Consider the following 20,881-nt stretch of genomic DNA (forward strand, 5'->3'; position numbering starts at 1 on the left):
GAAAGATACTTACTTTAAGAAATCAAAATTGCGAATGGTATCATTCCAGAAATATCTTACACTATGGTGGGTGAAATAACGAATCTGTAGAACATACATAAATGTTACATCAAAGCATATCATCGTTTGTTGTAACATGTAATTTTTTTTAAAGGAACACCTAAACTGTTACATTTAGTGATAGAGATTTTATTTTATATGCATATAAATTTATCTCAAGCAATAACAGTAAACCCAAAATATGTATCCTATAAGTTACATATGATAGCACAAAATATTCACAATTCTAGTTTATAAAGAAATTTGGACACTAGATCACAGTACCTGTTGTGTCTGAGTCTGTGAATATTTACTCATCTCATGACTATTCTCTTCAACAGGATTCTCAGTTAAATGAACTGCATGGCCATTTGAAATCTTATCAGTTACAGATTTTGGATTTGAAAATGGATGATTTTCCAGAGAAAGAAAACGAATTTTTGCACAAAACCACATTCTGAATTCATCCTTAAAAAAAAAGGGGAAAAAGAGTCAATTATGTATATTGTATGACTGCCTGTGTTTTTAATTTCCATTTTGTACATACTTACTCACCTCTAATTAAGAAAGCATAATTTCTCCTCCTGCTTCCCCAACCCAAATGGTCCCAACCCCATGCTGGGGATTGAACCCAGAGCTGTTTCAACATTGAGCAATATCCCCAGGCTTTTTTTTAATCTGTCTGTCTGTTTCTTTCTTTCATTACTTATTATTTATTGGTACTAGGGATAGAACCCAGGGATGTTTTGCTGAGCTATATCCCCAGTTCTTTTTATTTGAGATGGGGGTCTTACTAAGTTTCTGAAAGTCTAACTAAATTCCTGAGGCTGCCCTGAAACTTGCAATCCTCCTGCCTCAGCCTCCCAAGTTGCCAGGATTATGTGTATGCACCATGGTACCTGGCAAAAAAAACATAATTTCCTGTTCACTAAATGTTAAACTACAAGAAGATGAATAAATTCAAACATGAAGTATATTTCATTGCTCACAAATTTTATGACACATTTCACCAGTACAAACATCAATATACTCCATGAAAGATCACAACTAATTCCTTAATCTACTCACGCATCTGTACATGAGCATTAGAAACTAAAACCTTTTTTAAAATGCTTCAAATTAAGATAAAAACAAACAAACCAACCAAAATAGTCTGAGATAAAGCAGCATCACACAGTAGATAAGCAGCTGGCCTACTAAATGAGAAACAGCCCAGAGAGTCCTAAAGGGTCAGACTAGTTTCTAATCTCTTGGGGCATCAAGAGCTATAAAAGAAGGGGAGAAACCTGACCATTTTAAAGATTCCTTTAAATTCTAATCACTCTAATAATATTCACTTTAAACACAGATACTTTAGAAATACCATACTCAAAATTCATTATATTCTGGCACCTCCCCCTAATGTTCCATTCGTGCATGGTTTTGAACAAAGTAAATACAAAACCATTATTTTATTCCTCAAATAAGCAGCTATCAGTCAATATATGGACTTACAGTAGTCCTCAGCAGCACCACTTCACATTCTTTAACTGCAGCTCTTTTACAAGTTGCTTTCACCCGCCACTCAGGCATCCAGTATAGGAGGAGGAGAAGAAACCCACCAGTACAAATCACTCCTAAAGAAACTATGGCAAGCTTCCAGCGACACAAATTATAACCATAAATCTCCTGTATGGACACAATGATCAGATGATTAATTATCAAATTATACAGCAGACAAATGAATTAAAAAATGCTTTTTCATCCCAAGCACATATTTTGTCACATAAATAGTAAATATTTTCTCAATCAATAATTTATATTTTGTTCTTGACAAGTTTATGAATAAAATTAACTAATTTTAAAGTTAAATTGGCTATTTATAATTTATGGTATGGTATTTGATGTTTAATAAGTTCTTTTCCACTGACACAGTATATTCATAGTAAGTATATTTTATTATAATTTTTTTTTCTTTAATTTTTATTGTTGGTTGTTCAAAACATTACATAGTTTTTGACATATCATATTTCACACTTTGATTCAAGTGGGTTATGAACTCCCATTTTTATTATAATTTTTACAAGTCTTAATAATTCTTCAAGAATTCACAGTTATGAGGTAGTTTATTTACAGAAAAGTTACAAAAATGAGAGTTTCTGTGTCAACTTCACCCTAATGTTAACATCTTGATACATTTGTCAAAACCAAAAGATTAACACTGCTACATTACTATTAACTAAACTCAATATTAGAATTTCAAGTTTTTCCACTAACATCTTATTCCTATTCCAGGACATAATCCAGAATATCACACTGCATCTAGATAATGTAGGTTTTAATTTTTTCCCAAGTAATTTGATGTCTCAGTAACACTGTAATTGGATAAACTAGACCCCTGACTAAAATTATTTTAAATATTACCGTTAAAACAGAAACACAAATGCACACATACACAGAGGTTGCCAGGCATAGCAAATTAAAATGCTGAGGACCTATTTACACTTAAAATTTCAAATAAGCAACAAATAACTTTGCTGGTCCCATGCAACATTCTGGGTATATGTAATACTAAAGGTTTATTTCTTGATTATCTGAAATTTACACATAATAGAAAAACTTATATCTTATCTGGCATATTTCCACTTGCACTTCACCAAAGAGTTGAGAAGTTCATTTTTTGTTCTGTTTTGTTTGTGGTGCCGGGATTGAACTTGGGGATAACAGCTCAATTGTAGAGCGCTTGCACATTAAGCAAGAGCTCTACAATTGAGCTGTTATGTCTCCAGCATGAAAAGTTGTTTTGTTTTGGTTTGGGTTTTTTGTTTGTTTGTTTTGGGGTATCAGGGACTGAACCCAAGGGCGCTTAACCACTAAGCCACATTCCCAGACCTTTTTATTTTTTATTTTGAGACAGGGTCTCACTAAGTTACTCAAGGCCTCACTAAATTGCTGAGGCTAGTTTTGAACTCTCGATCCTCCCAAGCCACTGGGATTTTAGGCGTGCACCACCACATGCAGCTAAAGTTGGGTTTTTCTGTTTGTTTTGTTTTTATGAAGTTGATTTTTAAATTTTAAAATCAAAATTACAAATCTTCATTTGGAGTCATATTTAAACATTAGTTAATGTACCAAATCAAATCACCAAATGTAAAAGCATACTTCTTTTCCCAAGTTTGAGCAGCTCACAGGTTAAAAAAAAAAAAGGAATTATACTGAAAACAACAAATATAGATATTACATAATACCAACTGAAGAACATCATGAGGAGAGAAACTCACTGATTTAGATTTGTTTCATAACTGTACTTTTCTACTCCTTAGAATAATAAATGGAAGAGATTACTTCTTCATATTTCACAAGTAAATTATGAAAGGTGGTTACCATTTCATCTTCTTGACCCTGGTTGATAGTCTTCCTTTCTTCTTTGTCCATATCTACAGTGGTTTGAAAGGTCTTATGCTTCACAACAACTGAAGAACTGATGGAAAGAAAGAAAAGAATGTCAGTGAACTATTTTTAATCTTAGTAGACTTTATCAAGTTTCTACTATACCATCAAAGCATTCTATAAAAGCCAGGCACAGTGTGCATGCTTATAATCTGAGTGGCTCAGGCGGCACTGCAAGTTCAAGGCTAGCCGCAGCAATTTATCAAGGCCTTAAGGAAATTAGTGAGACCCTGTCTAAAAATTAAAAAAAAAAAAAAATAATAAGAAAGCGCTAGGGATGTGGCTCAGTGATTAAGCACCCCTGGGTTCAATTTCTGGTACACCTCCCCCCACCCCCCCAAAAAAAAAGTTCTAAAATACTTTGAAAGAATTTAAATACCTCCAAAGCAATGATGAACACCTGCTGATGGGAGATTTCTTGTAATACATGCATTAAAGTTCATCTGATCTCCTAGTCATTAAAATGCTAGCTGGTTCTAATGACAGTTCCAATGGTATTTCAGTTTGTGAACCTGCCTTATTTAACATCATCAAATTCAGTATGTCATTAGTTAATTTATGCTCATGGTACAGAACTAAAATTCAGAGAGCAATTACACAGAATCTTCTTTGTGCAATCCCCAGAAACAGGACTAGGGATGTAGCTCCGTGACAGAGTAAAGTTACCTAGCATGCATTAAACGTTGGATTTAATCCCCAGTAGTGCAAGAAATAAATAAGGAAATAAGTAAATAAATAAAAGCAAAAGTTCATCCCCTAGATTCAGGAAAGTAGCCTACTTTAACCACCTTGAGCTAAAATACTTCACAGAACTAAATTTTATTTCTTAAACTATTGTGAAGTAATGTACCAATTTTAAAACCTACCCAAAACTTTTCACAGGTTATTAATCACCTAACAAATATTTGCTGGGCATCTATTACACAAATGGGAATCACTGGCCAAGAGTCAACTGCTAGGGTAGCCATATTCCTACTGGAAAGCACTCAGTTGACTCCCCTGTCAGAATCCAAGTCTACTAAGCAAACTTGTGATTATTTCTGACTATCCATGAAACTTGTCAGGCAAGAAAACTCACTGAGCCTACTGATACATTTTTCCGTTTATTTACAAATCAAATGTTAGATATACAGCTACACGTTTTCTGTATCCCATGGTTACAAAACCCTCTAGCTATTATTAACATGGCTTACCTATCATTGCTAAAATTACCATTGCTAATTACAACAATAGCATCAAAAATACTTGAGAAAAAAATTGGATCTGTACTGAACATGTACAGACTTTGAATCATTATTCATTAAACAATACAGCATAACAACTATTTATATAACATTTGTACTGTGTTAGCTATTATAAGTGATCTAGACATGATATGAGGTATACAAGAGAATATGCATGGGTTAAATGCAGATACTTTTCCCATTTAATTGATAAAACACTATTTGATATAAGGATTTGAGCATTCTCATATTTTGGTATCTGACAGGAATCCTGGAAGCAAACCCCCACAGAGATCAGTTATATTTAAATATAAGTTTTAACTCATAATATGGTACAAACTGATAAACAGAAACAAAAGCTCTTTAGCATCCAGGCTCATCTTTACAGAACACAGTGGGACTATTTCCCACCCCCACATTTCAGATTCTATATTTGACTACTACTCTATTCATTATAAAGCAGGTTTGACACATGTCAGGAACTCAAAAGCACCTGTCTGAATAAAAGACCTGAGGAAGACATTTGTACTAAGATAACAGAAGTTATTTGTTTCTTATAACAAATTGCCAAATAAAAGCCAAATGCAGAATTTTAAAATAATCCCCTAATACAACTGTTGAAACCTCATTAACCAAATAATAAAAATATCAGACCTGGTGCCACACTAGAAAAGGAGACATTGAAAAAGTCCAACTTCTCCAATAGTAAGTCACATAATTACACAAAACTCTTTTGGCAATTCAGTTAAGAATTTCTTCTCAATCTAGGACACTGTGTGGCCCCTAAAACATACTACTAAAGGTGTTCCACTATGGTAACAGTGACCCATCAAATCAATATGACCTGAAGTGGCAGTTATTCTCAAAGTCTATGCCTGCTGCTGTAGACCATGGAAAGATTAAGTGAGCCCAACTTCTTTTCCCTGTGAAAAAGATCAATAGTCACTATCTAAATGTGTAGGGTATAGTCCAATATCACACATGTCAACCTTCAAAGGATAAGGCAAAAGCCCTCTCTTCCAACACTGTTCTCACTAAAGGATACTGTACTAGGACGGGGTCCTCTTGGGGTCATTTTTGATAGCCAATTTTGATCCTCATTTCCCACTTCCACCACCTTTATATGTTTCCTGAGGAAAGGAATTGAATTTTTTTACATAGAGAGACTTTGGTTTTCAACCAAGATGGAAAGCAAGGATCAGATTTGCCCAGCTGCCTAAAACAGCAACAAGAAAATGGACAAACTATATAATGGTTTTCAATGAACTGGGCACTGGACAATGAAGGGAAATGATAAACAAGGTGAGCTCTACGATTGTTCCAGTTTATTAACTGAGAAGAGTTTATCCACAAAAAGGGAGGACAAGGAAACCAAAGAGAGCAGTGAGATAAAGCTGGGAGTCTGGGGAGGCATCAAAGGAACTCAATTTATAGGTCACATCTCTAAAAAAAGACAGATCTGTACAAAGAAAGAACTCCAAAGGTCGGCAAGATGGTTGATTCCCCCAACTCTAGTCTTCAGCTAAGGACTGTTCAGAGCTTATAAGGAAAACTAACAAAGGCCAGAACAAGAACAACTCAAAGTGACTAAGGGGGGGAAACCACTGCTCATTCAGGGATGGGAATAGTACCCATTCCCACCAACCAGAAAGGAAAACCTCACTGGTCAAAAAGTAAATAAGGGGGCTGCAGTTGTAGCTCAGTGGTAGAGCGCATGCCTAGCATTTGTGAGGCACTGGGTTCAATTCTCAGCACCACATATAAATAAATAACATTAAAGTTCTATCAACAGCTTAAAAAAAAAAAAAAAACAAGTAAATGAGGACAAGTGGTTGTGCCTGCCTGTAATCCCAGAGGCTGGGGAGGCTGAGGCAAGAAGATGTCAAGTTCAAAGCCAGCCTCAACGACTTAGTGAGGCCCTAAGAAACTCAGTGAGACCCTGTCTCTAAATAAAATACAAAAAGAACTGGGGATATGCCTCAGTGGTTAAGTGCCCCTGAGTTCCATCCTCAATAAAAAGAAAAAGTAACCGAGGGAAGAGTATTCAAAGATTTTTGCTACAATACTGGGATAAAATTAGCCCTGAACAAAAACTGCTCTATTCCTGCCTAATAAAGCTTAAAAATAAGACCTGAAATGAAATTTTAAAAAAGAAAATAATAAGCATGAAAGAATAAAACTGTTTCCAAGTTAAACTAACAGAACAAAGTTCAGTAATATTTGCATCATTAATTCATAATGTTTGGCACTGAACTGAAACGCAACTTAAAAGTCATTAGAAAAAAAAAAAGTCAACCAATAATGAGAAATTCAATGACCAAAAAAGGACCCAAAACTGACAAAGTTAGAATCTAAACAAGAATATTAAAACAACTATTGTCACTGTATTCTATATATTCAGAGAAGCAAGGCAGAACATGTAAAGTAGACATCAAAGACATAAAATAAGAACCAAGCAGGTATGGTGATGCGCACCTGTAATTCAGCTACTTGTGAGGTTACAAGAGGGATACAAATTTGAGGCCAGCATACACAACTTAGGAAAACCCTGTTTCAAATTTTAAAATGGCTAGCAATGTAGCTCAGTGGTTAGAGCATTTGCCTATCATGTGCTGGGTTTGATCCCCAGTACTGCCCCCAAAGAATAAAGAAAGAACAAAATTAAACTGCAAATAAAAAAGTTCAATGTTCAAGATGGAAAATGCACTACATGAGATCAACAGCAGATTAGATTACTGCAAAAGGAAAAAAAGAATTAATGAGCTTGAAGACATTATAGTGGAAACTATTCAAAAATAAAAATGAAGAGAAAGAAGATGAGAGGGGAAAATAAACCCCACAGCATTACTAAGCTGTGGGGCAGAAGCATGCTAATATACATGTAAGAAGAGGGGTGGACCCAAAAATGTATAATGTAATGGTCAAATTTTTTCACATTAGATGAAAACTACAAACCAACAGAGCCAAGAAGTTCAACTAATAAAGTACTAAAGAAACATTAAGAAGTAATGTCAAACTTCTCCCAAAAGAGTCATGGGGAAAAAAAATCATCTAATTATAGGAAAATAGACATGTTAATAACAAGACAAATAAGATGTTATCCTTCTTGTCCAAAACAATGCAAATGAAAATTACCACAACAAGACTGTTTTTTTTAAATTGGTACATTATAGTCCTATATAAGATAGAATCTGTCAAAGCAGTAGCTTCCAAATAGTGAAACCACTAAGAGAATGCTATGCCCAGAAAAAATATCTTTCAAAACTGAAGATGAAATAAAGATTTTTCAGACATAAAACTTGGGAGGGGGTGATCATAAGTCACAGACCTACATTAAATAAAGTGTTAAGTCCTTCGAGCAGGAAGGGAAGAAAAGGACAACAAATGAAAACACAGACGACAAAGGAATGAAGAGCATCAGAAACAGGTAACTATGTAGGTAAATAGACATTACAACAGCACAAAGAAGAAGGGGAGAAACAACTATACTATTATAAAATGCTCACAGAATATACCAAAAAGTTTATTATCACTTGAAAGTAGATTGTGGTAAATTAAAAATGTATACTATAAACTCTAAGCTGGGCACTAAAATAAAACAAAGACTCATAGCCAAAAAACCAACAAAGATGATCAAATGGAACCATAAAAAGAAACATGCAATTGAAAGCCAGGGCTCAGAAAATCACGGAAAGAAGGTGTGGCTGAGGGGGGTTGGGGACTGAATACCTTAACGATACAGGGAAGATTGGTAGAGAAGAATGAGAATGAGGGAGGAGCAAAGAAAAAAGGGAAGAAAAATGAAATGAATTTAACAAAATCATGTTATATTCACATATATTTAGAAATTTAGAAGAGAGTAGGATGGGGAAGAGGAAAAGGGGGAAGAATGGGGACTGCAATAAAATTGCTTGCAAGTATGATTTTGTCAAAATAAACCCAAATACTACATATAATCAAAATGTTCAAAAAAAAAAAAACCTCACTTGACCAAACAGCCTTAACCTAACCATATTCTGCCTATAAGAAACCTGGTTTTTTTAATAATAAAATCATGGCATTTGCAGGCAAATGGATGGCATTAGAGCAGATTATGCTAAGTGAAGTTAGCCAATCCCTAAAAAAACAAATGCCAAATGTCTTCTCTGATATAAGGGGGGTGACTCAAAACGGGATAGGGAGGAAGAGCATGAGAAGAAGACTACTACTAAATAGGGAAGAGAGGTAGGTGGGAGGGGAAAAGAGGGAGAAGGGGAGTTGCACAGAAGATGGAAGGAGAACCTCATTGCTATACAGATTACATACATGATGTTGTAATGAGAAAAAGAAAAAAAGTGTCACATTAGATTGGATAGAGAGAAAGGATAGAAGAGGAGGGGAGGAGTAGGGCAGCAGAATAGAATAGACAATATGATTGATGTATGTACATTCCATGTATGAATTATATATCAAAATGCATTCTACTGTCATGTATGACTAAAAAAATAAATAAATAAAAATTAAAATAAACATAGAAGAAAAAAAAAAAAAAAGAAACCTGGTTTTTTTTGTTGTTGTTGTTGGTGGTGGTGGTGGTGGTGGTGCAGTGTTAGATTGAACCCAGGGTCTCACACTTATTAGGCAAATGCCACATCCCCAGTCCTAGAAATGCATTTTAAATATAAAGGCACAAGAAGGTTAAAAGTAAAAGAAAGTAAGATACAATATGCCAATACATTTAAAAACAAATCTGGTGCTGGAGTTGTGGCTCAGTGGTAGAGCACTCACCTAGCACATGTGAGGCACAGGGTTCAATTCTCAGCACCACATAAAATATAAATAAATAAAATAAAAGGTATTCCAGTCATCTACAACTAATTTTTTTTTTAAATCTGGAGTGATTATTGTAGTCTTTTGAAATGAAAAAGGGGTCAATTCATGGAGATAAAATAATGATCCTAAAAATGTATGCACTTAAGACCTTCAAAATATCTGAAGCAAGACCAGATAAAACTGTAAGAAAAGATTCAGAATTATTGTAGATTTTCCTAATACTCCTCTCAATAACTGATAGTAAATTACAAAAACAGAACATATAAGATTTAAACAACAATCAAGTGGACCTGACATTTACATAAAACTCTACACAACTACAGCACAATACACATTCTTTTAACATACACAAAGCATTTACAGAGAAAGGCCACATTCTAGAACATAAAAAAGATTCAAGTCATACAAAGCATGTACTTAACATGATGTAATTAAATTAGAAACCATAACAGGAAAAGACAATTTGAAAATTCTAAAAACCCACAGGCCAAAGAAATTAAAGTAGAAAATACAAAGTATGTTGAACTGAATTAAAATGAAGGTGTAACATGCCAAAATCTGCGGAATGCCACTAAAAGAGTACTTAGAGGAAATTTATAACAACAAATTCCAATGTCTGAAGAAAGGTCATGATCTCGGCCAACAACTACCACCATAATAAACAGTAGAGGAAAGAGAGTAAGTAAGCATTAAAAGGGAAGGATGGTTCAGAGAAGAAATCAATAAAATAAAAACCAAAAATAGAGAAAAGGTGATGAAGTCCAAAGATGATCTTTTTAGATTCATTAAAATTAATAATTTCTAGAAAGACACATCTAAAAGACAAAGAGCTGGGGAAGATCCAAATTTACCCAGGAATATGAAGAGAGACAAATTCTCTAACAGAATCTGCAGATATGAGAAGGCTAATCAAGGAGCTTTGTGAACAACTTTACATTAAATACACCACCTTTTCTGTTGCTTCCAAATAAAAAAAAATTTAAATAAATAAACTCATCTTTAGAGATTAAAGTTGTCATAAAATGACAACTGCTAAATTTGAGTTAAAAACTGAATAGGTACATGAGAGTTCATTATACCAATCTTTCTACATTTTAGCATGTAGAATTTGCCCATAACAAAAGTGCTTTTTTTTTTTTTTTTAATAAGTAAAACAAAAGCTACCTAGTGAAGTTTTCAGGTAGAAAACAAAATTTTTTGAAGACATTTATTCCTGGCATAAGGGGACATAAATCTTGAGAAATCTGCCTATGGAGTCCCAAATCTACTGCTCAATCTGCTACATTCCAGGCATTATCTGTCTTAATTCATTACAATAACCTCCTCACCAGTAGATAAATAAACATGGTTTTCACCATTTTAGAAAATGAAATGCCACTAAAATTCAATGTTTTCATTAAGCTTATGTATTTATATTTTAAAACTTTCTCTAAATATGTTGAATGAGTTCACCTTAGTGCAGCATAACTGTATTCTCATCTTCAATAGTTAAAAAAAAAACCTACCAAGAAATACAATTATTTTAAATGAGCTACCACAATTTACAGCCTTAGCAATCTTATTTTAATACTTTTCTAAATACAATTACTGACCATATTATAATTATCACTCATTTCACGAGTATTATTTCTCCAGAATTCAGTTGCTTTTTAAGACAAAATTCTTAAGTCTTATCAAATTTCGCCAAAGTAAAAGTGCTAAAAAGAATTTAAATATTAAATTTGCTCTAAGAACCAATTATTCACTTTAAGCATATTATACATACCTGATAGGAAATTGTCAAGAATTCACGTTTTACATAATCTTTTAGAAAACTTCAATGAGACAACTGTACCACTACTTATTTAAAACATAGGTATATTATAAATGCATATTAAGATTTTAAAAACATGTACATGTACATAAAAATTATCAATGACTCCATAAAAATAAAGAATTACATAAAATATCCTAAAATATTTTAAACAGTGCTTATCAGGATACACATTAAATACCATTCTATCATATATCTAATTAGATTCTTACTTGAAGAATAGCAAACTTTTAAAATATACTAAACAAAGTATAACTATGGTAGTTTGCTGGTGTATTTTCTAAACAATTCAATTTTTAAATCACAGAAAATAAAGAAATTTTTCTTACCAATAGCATTATATCATCATTTCTCAACTGTTGATATTAATAGGGCTTTCAAAATCTGACTCTTACTGAAAATAAAACTAAGCATAAAAATTCATTCAAATGAGAATTCTACTCCAAATATTTATTTTAATTGTTTTAACTGCTTTCAAAATGATTAAGGCTTTAAAATTTAGAATTAATTTAGAATTAATTCACCAATTTTAAATGGGTTTCAAAAGATCTGTCACTGGTAGAGATCCTATTATTTGAATAAATACTATCTTGCTAGCTCTCTGAAGTTCCAATTCCACAGTGCATGCCTGAGTCTTGATGTTAATAGCAAGGAGCTTATAGGCTATTGTGCTTAACCAAACCCTTCCTTGAATTTATAATGAACTTGACTTGCTGTGTTTAAAAAAAAAAAAAAAAAGGCAATACAGGACAAAGTGAAACTATCAGAATTAATTCTCACGAAATTTAACATAATGATTATGTTTGAAAGTTTATTTATCTTTTCACATTATAAAATTTTTATTAAGGACCATTCAAAAGAATGGTGTTTAATTTAAATTAAAAGGTGGTCAGATCTCATTTCCTATAACAAGATAAGCTGGCTTCAACAGGTTCCAAACCTCCAACCCACCTTTGCTTCAAACCTGAACTTTTCAGAAGTTATATAACAATAATACTGTAATTAGTTAACTGAGTAGTAAGGTTTGAGTTTTTCTAAAAAAGGATAATCTATGTGTGTGCCTAAAACTAAGAAGTAGGTTATTTCACAAGGTGATTTAGAGAATGATCTGTTACCCAAGTAAAACATCAAACAAACAAGTCTAAATAATACATTCAATTTTTAGTAATTCAAAAAAAATTAATTGGTTCATTATGATCATTCACAATAGTATGTTTCATTGTTACATATTTGTACATGCAAAAACTATATCAATATAATTTGGTCAATTTTGTTTTGAATAATGTTGTCATTGTTATTGTTGTTGCTGTTTTGGTAATTTGGTCAATTTTGTTTTCAATAATGTTGTTGTTAATGATATTGTTTTTTTGGTACCAGGGATTGAACCCAGGGGCACTTTACCACTGAACTAATCCCCAGCCCTTATTATATTTTATTTTGAGACAGTCTTGCCAAGTTGCTGAGACTGACCTCAAACTTCTGATCCTCCTGCCTCAGCCTCCCCAGTCCCTGGTATTAAAGGCATGTACCACAGTGCCCAGCTGAATACATTTTTAATTTAATTATTTACTTCATTCTATTTGTCACTTTTAGCAGGATCCAATTAAAAAGCTGAAATTAAAGTATCATTCAGAATTCACAAAAACTAAATAAGAATAGAAGAAATTGAAGCAACTGAACTTTCAATGGTGCTTTCAAACATTTGTAACATATATAACTCTTGAGTTAAAAAACTACACTAAGTCTTCTGGGACACCTCTACTAGAATGAGAGAAGGAACGGTCCCTTTTGTTTCATAGCTATAGTTTTTTTGTTGATAATTAACCAATACTTACCGATGCTAAATAAAGAGACTGATAAACCCATCTTAAGGGCTATAGTGTGCTTCAAAGGCTGTGAAACAGGAACAGAAGAGCTAGCATTCTGAACATTATTTTGTAGCATCCACAACAAAAAGAATGACCTGTGACTCAAAAGCAGTTCTACCTTTTGCAATGAAAATAAAATGTACCCTAATATACATAAAATCCTGACTCTACACACTGAACCACCTCAATTTAATATCCACATAAATATTTACACAAAAAAAAGAATAAAAATATCTAAATCTTTCAACTGCAGTAACCAGAATGTGACAACTCTTTGAATGCAAAACTTAAAACTTCAAGTCAGCTCCTAACAATAAGCATGACATAATATAATTTAATGAATACATGGAAATTTTACAAGGATACCAGCTAAATTTTAACAAAGCTCTACTCAATACCCATTTTATCACTTCCCATCTTAGACTTTCTCTTATAATACATGCTTTTGTTTCTGTGTTTAGGCTTAAGGAAGACCATTGTATCCAATATACACCAAACCAAAACTGTATTTACATTTGTAAAGTGAGGCCTTTGTATAATTACACTTTTTTGTATGTTATAAAACAATGTGATAGCTATAACAAAATAAGTTATAATTAGAAACGATAATAAAAATTACCTGTATTTGGATTAATATGAAGAATTAATGTTGCCTGTACTACACCATTCTTGCATACATCTTTATCACTTTTATTACATACATGACTTTTATTCACAAATACCCTACGTACATGGTAAGATTGTCATCATGAGACAAAATAGTAGCTTTTTGTCTAATTGTATAGTACTTAGCAAAAAATGAATAAAAGATTTGTGAATAAAAGATTTTTCTATTTCAATTAACACTTTCCCTAAGTTGAAGATATATGGACCTTAAAAACATCTCTGCCAGGATCTCACAAGTCATTTTACTTCAGGCAAGAGAAAGTCATTTTAAAGGTTTCTTTAACAAGCCATTTCTATGAAGCTACAGTTGATCAGATTTATTTATCTCCTCTACATTTTGAAAAAGTACTATCTAATAATACAGCATAAGTAGCGGGAAATTCTTACTTTATAAAAATAATTCACTTGTAAGGATTAAGTGAGCATATATGCCATGTTCATTATTATATTAGAAACAGAAAGATATAACTTTGTCCCCACTCCAAAAGAAACAAACAAAAAGATGAAATGAACACAGAAATCGGGTAACAGCTTTAACTCATTCATAAATGACAATTCAATATGAACTATTGTACAAATTATTATACCTCTCTTGGTCTCAATTCCTCCACTCCCATGAAGCAAGAGGGATACGGGTCTATGACAGATTTCAATCATGAATGTTTTGGCCTACAGGACCACTGCCTTTGTGTATAGCCTGATGATGCACTTTTTAATCCCTAGATGGCGATACAACATTGGTAAGGAAAAGGGTTTGACAGTTTTAATAAGCCTTAATAAATGGAGTAGCTGCAATTATTCCAAGTAATCAAAGGAGTAATTAAAGATGAAAAAAATTATATATAAGACTTTTTAGTACCACTGGAGATCATAAGGAAAGAATAAGTTGCCTTTTTAAAAGAGCCACTGTATTCATGTGTCTCCACAGAAAAATAAAGTATGCAATAATCACAAAACAAACGATAATGGGAGAGGAAGACAGGTATATTATTACTCCCTTTATATAGATTACTCCCAAATTTACAATTGTCTGAAACTACAATTCAAGCATCTTACAATGTTATGGAGCAAAGGAGGGAAAACCATAACAATTAGAGAACACAGAAATCTACTGGAGGACAAGATGATATTTAAAGTATAATATGAGCCAGGTGCCATAGCACACACCTATAATACCAACAACTGGAGAAGCTGAGGCAGGAAGATCACAAGTCTGAGGCCAGCCTCATCAACTTAACAACAACTAAAAACTATCTCAACTATCTCAAAACTAAAAATAAAAAAGGCTGGAGATGTAATGCTCAGTGGTAGCATGCCTGCCCAGGTTCAATCCCCAGTACCCCAAAAAATAAAAGTAAATAAATAAAGCATAATAGTATGTGGTAAAACATTACCTTTCCATTAAACAGGCAAAGAAAAAGAAAACAGACAAGAGGCACCCTTATAACACTGCTGTTAAGAGTAACAGTCTTTTCAGAAGATCAATTTATAATATATTTAAATTTAAAATCTATATATACTTTGATCCAACAATTGCAATTTTAAAAATCCATAACACATTACTTATTTATGAGTATGTACGTACAAAATATGTATCTGGCTATCTTTTTTATAATAAAGGAAAACAAAAAAAATCAAAACTAGAACACCTGACTGTCCATTAACAGAATGGATGAATAACTCATGAAATTAAGGAAAATGAGATTTATGAGTAGAATCCAAGACAGTTCCACACAACATATAAAAATGGGGAAAAATTACAAATATACTATTTTTTTAACAACCAAAAAACTGTATAGATTTTTTTTAAAGCAGAGAAAGGTATAAAATACACATAATATTATTAACATTATCTCAAAGGGTATGTGTGTTGTAGGACATAGGTTACCAGTAACAGGTACTTCAAATACCTCTGCACTGTTACACTTATGAAATAGACTTAACAGTTTTGTGCTTTTATTTTTCTTTAGAGGTGAGAGTGGGTACCTGGAGGCAAAATCACCTAGTTGACCAAATGAGAATATTTTTAAATGAGCAAAAGAAATTTGATGATATGGGTAATTAACACAATAAGAATTGACAAATCAAGAGTTCCAGTAACAAAAAAAAAAAAAAAAAAGTTCCAGTAACAGCTTGTGTAAACAAACCAAATTGATAAGTAAGCCTAATTTCCACAAACTAAAAACTACAAAGTTCAGCAATATATAAAAGGAGTTTCTTCCATTTTAACACAAATTATTGACTATTTGAAACTGTAATGACCCAGGATATGGTGGAACACGCGTGTAACTCCAGCAACCTAGCAGGTTGAGGTACTAGGATAGAAATTCCAGTCCAGTCTAAGTGATTTAGCAAAAGCCTGTCATAAATTAAATTAAATTAAATGGCTCAGTTTGTGGCTTCCATGGTAGAGGGCCTGAGATCAATCCTCAGTACCACACACCATGCACACATACATACACACAAAACCTGTAAGGCAATGCTATTAATACCCTAATAACACTTAACATTTCAATTCACAATTTAAAGATGGTCTTTGAAATTTAAATTCTCAGATGAATATTTTTCAGATGCAACTCATTCTAAACCTTACTGTTATGGTCAGCAAGTGACTGCTTGTGACGCAAGGGTCATTGCACATACTTGCGCAAAGTTGGTGTCTCCATTCTTCTTATTGCCATTTAAGTAATGTGCATTGTTGGTAGTACAATGTTGAGTTTAAATTGTTAACTAAAATATTTAAAAGATTACACTACAACTACATCCTGAAACAAAAAATAAGTGTGCGGAGAAGGGGGGGAGGAGGAGAAGGGAGGAGGAAGAGGAAGAGGAGGAGGAGGGAGCAGCAGCAGTGGAGGAGGAAGAGGAAGAGAAAGTAACCTGTTCTAAAGCTAGAGGAAAAACTGGGCAGGGTGTGGTGGCACACACCTATAATCCCTACAACTCAGGAGGCTTAGGCAGGAGGATCATGAGTTCAAAGCCATCCCAGTCACTTAGCAAGGCCCTAAGCAACTCAGTGAGACCCTGTCCCAAAATAAAATATAAAATAAGGGTGGGGATGTGATTCAGTGGTTAAGTGCCCCAGGGTTCAATCTCTGGTACCAAAAAAAAACAAACAAAAAAACTGGCTGCTGGATTTGATGGACCGTGAGCTTCCAACCAACTGTCAACTAGTTAAAAAAAAAAAAAATTTTTTTTGGTACCAGACAGAGGGTCTCACTAAGTTGATAAGGCTGGCCTCAAACTTGTGATACTCTTGTATCAGCCTCCTAAGTTGCTGAGATTCAAACTAGTGACTTTTTACATGACTGTTTTAAAGGGTAATTTTTACTACATAGAATTTTTATCTAAAATGAGAATTTAAGCTCAAAGGCCCCACATAAAAACATGACTTCACTTTATTTAGCTGTTTAGATCAATCACAAATAATTGGGAGCCAAAGCATTTTCATTTTATATTCAAATAAATTAATTACTAAAGTATTTTTCATCCAATTTCATAAATGGGAAAAAACAAAGCATCAGAGATGCTGTAAAAAAAGCCACCTAAGACACATATAGGGGAGCAATTCCATGACTCATTTTAAAACAAACTAAAAATAGTTTAAGAAGTTTGTCAAGCAACCAAACCTTAAAAGTTGGTTCTCAGGCCAGGAACAGTGACACACACCTGTAATCCCAACAACTAGGGAGGCTGAGACAGGAGGATTCCAAGTTCAAAGCTAGCCTCGGCAACTTAGAAAGCCTTTAAGCAACTTAGTGAGACCCTGTCTCAAAATAAAATATAAAAAGGGCTGGGGATGTGGCTAAGTGGCTAAATTCCCTGTATTCAGTCCCCAGTACCAAAAAACAAAATTTAAAAACTTGGTTCTCCCTAAAAAAACATTTTTTGAGTTTTGAGGTGTGCCATCACTACAGAGTACAAAATAAAGGCAAAGGTGAAAAGAATACCCAACTAAGAGAAAGATAGGAATTCTAACCTCGGATTCCTTACTAACATGGTGGCACCTCTCCAGTTTCCTCTTTTATAAGAAGTGGTTAGTCTAAATTATTAGTATTATTATTTTTCTAGCCTTCCCTCTTCATTTCAATGTTCAAGAAAATAAGAAAAACTAAATACAATAGTCAATTAATACAGCTTGCTATTACTTAGGCAGAAATCATCTTTTACCTGACTATCCAACAATATTATATAAGTATTTGTACTTAAAGTTTCTGAGATTCTATAAACATCAGCAAATTCCATAATATGTAATCAAGAAATTCTACTTTATGTAGTAACTCACTTCTCCTAGAAATTTAGTTTCTTTTCTGACTAGTCTCTGAGTGTCACCTGATGATTTCCAATCAAGATCCACAGAGCTAAGTGTAAGAGACAAAATTCTGATTAACAGATTAATTTGGCAATCTTAAAAGTTTGCTATTAGAGTTAATGTTTTACCATCTTTAATCCTAGCAAAAGTCCCAATATGACCTGTGAGTCTAAGATGTTTACAGATCTAGTGTTGGGGTATTTTTCTTAGAGAACTGCTCTATGATACTCTCCAGCAATCTCAATCCTAATATAACTTCTCTCAGTCTCAGACATTTGATTATTTGGATAGCTCTCTCTTTCCTTCATTCTATTTTTCTCCCTTCTTATTTGGTACCATAAAAATATTTTTTAAACTACTGTAACACTGATCATTTTTTTCCAGATACCATTCATTAATGACATTTTATATTACCTTTCCCCCCCACACTTTGTTTTGGTTTTTTGTTATTGCTGTTGGCACTCTTCCACTGAGTTACAAAATGCTACCTGCCCTTTAAATTTTTATTTTGAGACAGGGTCTTACTATGTTGCCCAGGCTGGCCTTGAACCCCAGGAATCAAATGATCCTCCCTCTTCCAGAGTAGTGGGGATAAAAGATACCACTTTTCCTATGCCACATACAACAACATTACCTCTATTTTTAATCATAGTAATGCAAATGATATTAATTCATAACTTACCCTACCACTAGTTATCATTAACTTCAGGACATTCTACCTTACAAAATACCTACTTTTCTCAAGATTAAATAATCTCAGAACACTTTTTTTCAATAAATCTTAACTAAAATGTGCCCCAATTCTCAACTTCTCTTATTTCTTACTCTCAAAATATGAAAATAAATTCAAGTAAGTATCTAAGAATTATTTCCTGGCTTCTTGCACGTTATCTGAACTATCTAGTTAACGCAGGTTAGCTAGAACGGTTTTGATGACTACAGATTTGTTCTCTCTATAAACCAGTTAACTTTAACTCATAAAATTCCAAAATCAAAAGGTAAATCCTGTCAGCTACCTCTAGGTTCAGATTTATTCAGATAAGATGGCATAAAGTTGCTCCTTTACAGCAAGAGACACAGTATAACACCCCCAGTGGATATCTGAAGCAGTTGATATTACTAACCATATATATATACACACACACTGTGTTTTGCTCTCTAAATATGTGTACACACACACGTATACACACACAACTATGATTAAGTGTGAGTTATAAATTAGGCACAGTTAAGATTAACAATAAAATATTATAGCAATATATTGTAATAACATTTATGTAAATTTGGTGTCTCCATTTTTCTGTCTCAAAATACCTTATTGTACTTTCACCTTTTCACTTAAAGGAAGCACTTTTTGGCTTCTCTTTTGATATATGTGAATTGCCAACATCACTATTCTAATGCCCTAGGTCCATTACTAAGTAAAATGTGTCACCTGACCATAAGCACTGACATACCATGATGGTCCATCTCAATAGAGATGGCTACTAAGCAACTAATAGGCAGGTAGCATACACAGTGTGGAAATGAAGAATAAAGGCATGATTCACATCCTGGACAAGGATTAGACAGTTCAAGATTTCATCACACTACTCAGAACAGCAGGAAACTTAAAACATATGAATTATTTCTGAAATTTTCCATTTAATACTTTCAAACCAATACTCTTCATAAACCATAGTTGACTGAAGAATAATTAAAACTGCAAAAAGTGAAATCACGAACAAGTAAGCACAGACTACTGTCAGGTTTGTCACCTTCAGAAATGTCAAGACATTAGATTAACTACCCTACTCCACCCCAGTACTTGGGATTGAACTCAGGGGTGCCTTCTACTAAGCTACATTCCCAGCCTCCCACCCTTTTAAATTTTGAGACAGAGTGGGGAGGGGGGAGGGTGGAGGATGGGAAAGGCAGCGGAGCACAACAGACACTAGTATGGCAATATGTAAATCAATGGATGTGTAACTGATGTGATTCTGCAATCTGTGTATGGGGTGAAGGTGGGAGTTCATAACCCACTTGAATCAAAGTGTGGAATATGATATGTCAAGAAATTTGTAATGTTTTGAACAACCAACAATAAAAAATTTTTAAAAAAAAGTACAAAATTAATAACTATGAGATAAATCTATGTAAAAAAAAAAAAAAAAAATTTTGAGACAGAGTCCCTCTCAGTTGCTTAAGTTTTGTTAAATTGCTAACGCTGGCCTCAAACTTGCAATTCTCCTGCCTCAGCCTTCCAGAGTTGCTGGGATTACAAGCATGTATCCCTAGGCTAGGCTTAGATTATCATCTTTCAGCATACCTCTATAATTAGAGTTTTAAGAGTGTTCTCTTTAAGATGTCATGGTGGCCCACACCTGTAATCCCAGCAGCTTGGAAGGCTGAAGCAGGAGGATGGAGAGTTCGGAGCCAGCCTCAGCAAACTTAGTGAGGCCCTAAGCAACTCAGTGAGACCCTGTGTCAAAAAAATATATAAAAAAGGGCTGGGGATATGGCTCAGTGGTTGAGCGCCCCTAGGTTCAATCCCTAGTACCAAAAAAAAAAGTGTTCTCTTTAATAATGTTCTCCTTAATAAGTGATAAGCTGCTGCTAACTCCTGTTCCATTTATGGTCCATTTATTTATTTAGTTATTTGAGGTCACCACATATACCAGCAGACAGAACCTATTTTAGATAAATCAAGTTTATCAAGATCATTTTGAAATTCTATTTT

At 33.6% G+C, this 20,881-nt stretch overlaps 1 protein-coding gene across 3 annotated transcripts in view; it reads right to left on the reverse strand.

Moving 5' to 3' along the window:
- Atp13a3 (ATPase 13A3) overlaps window positions 1–20,881 on the reverse strand; it is a 77,792-nt gene that overhangs the window by 52,044 nt on the left and 4,867 nt on the right. For all 3 annotated transcript variants that reach the window (XM_071615198.1, XM_071615197.1, XM_027936045.2), the window contains 4 exons: window positions 3,403–3,499; window positions 1,534–1,707; window positions 325–507; window positions 14–84 (listed from right to left, as the gene is read on the reverse strand). In XM_071615198.1, coding sequence (XP_071471299.1) covers window positions 14–84; window positions 325–507; window positions 1,534–1,707; window positions 3,403–3,453 — 479 coding nt within the window. In that variant the 5' untranslated portion in view covers window positions 3,454–3,499. The remainder of the gene's footprint in view (window positions 1–13; window positions 85–324; window positions 508–1,533; window positions 1,708–3,402; window positions 3,500–20,881) is intronic.

This window comes from Marmota flaviventris, chromosome 8 (genome assembly GCF_047511675.1).
Source record: "Marmota flaviventris isolate mMarFla1 chromosome 8, mMarFla1.hap1, whole genome shotgun sequence".
Taxonomy (NCBI): domain Eukaryota; kingdom Metazoa; phylum Chordata; class Mammalia; order Rodentia; family Sciuridae; genus Marmota; species Marmota flaviventris.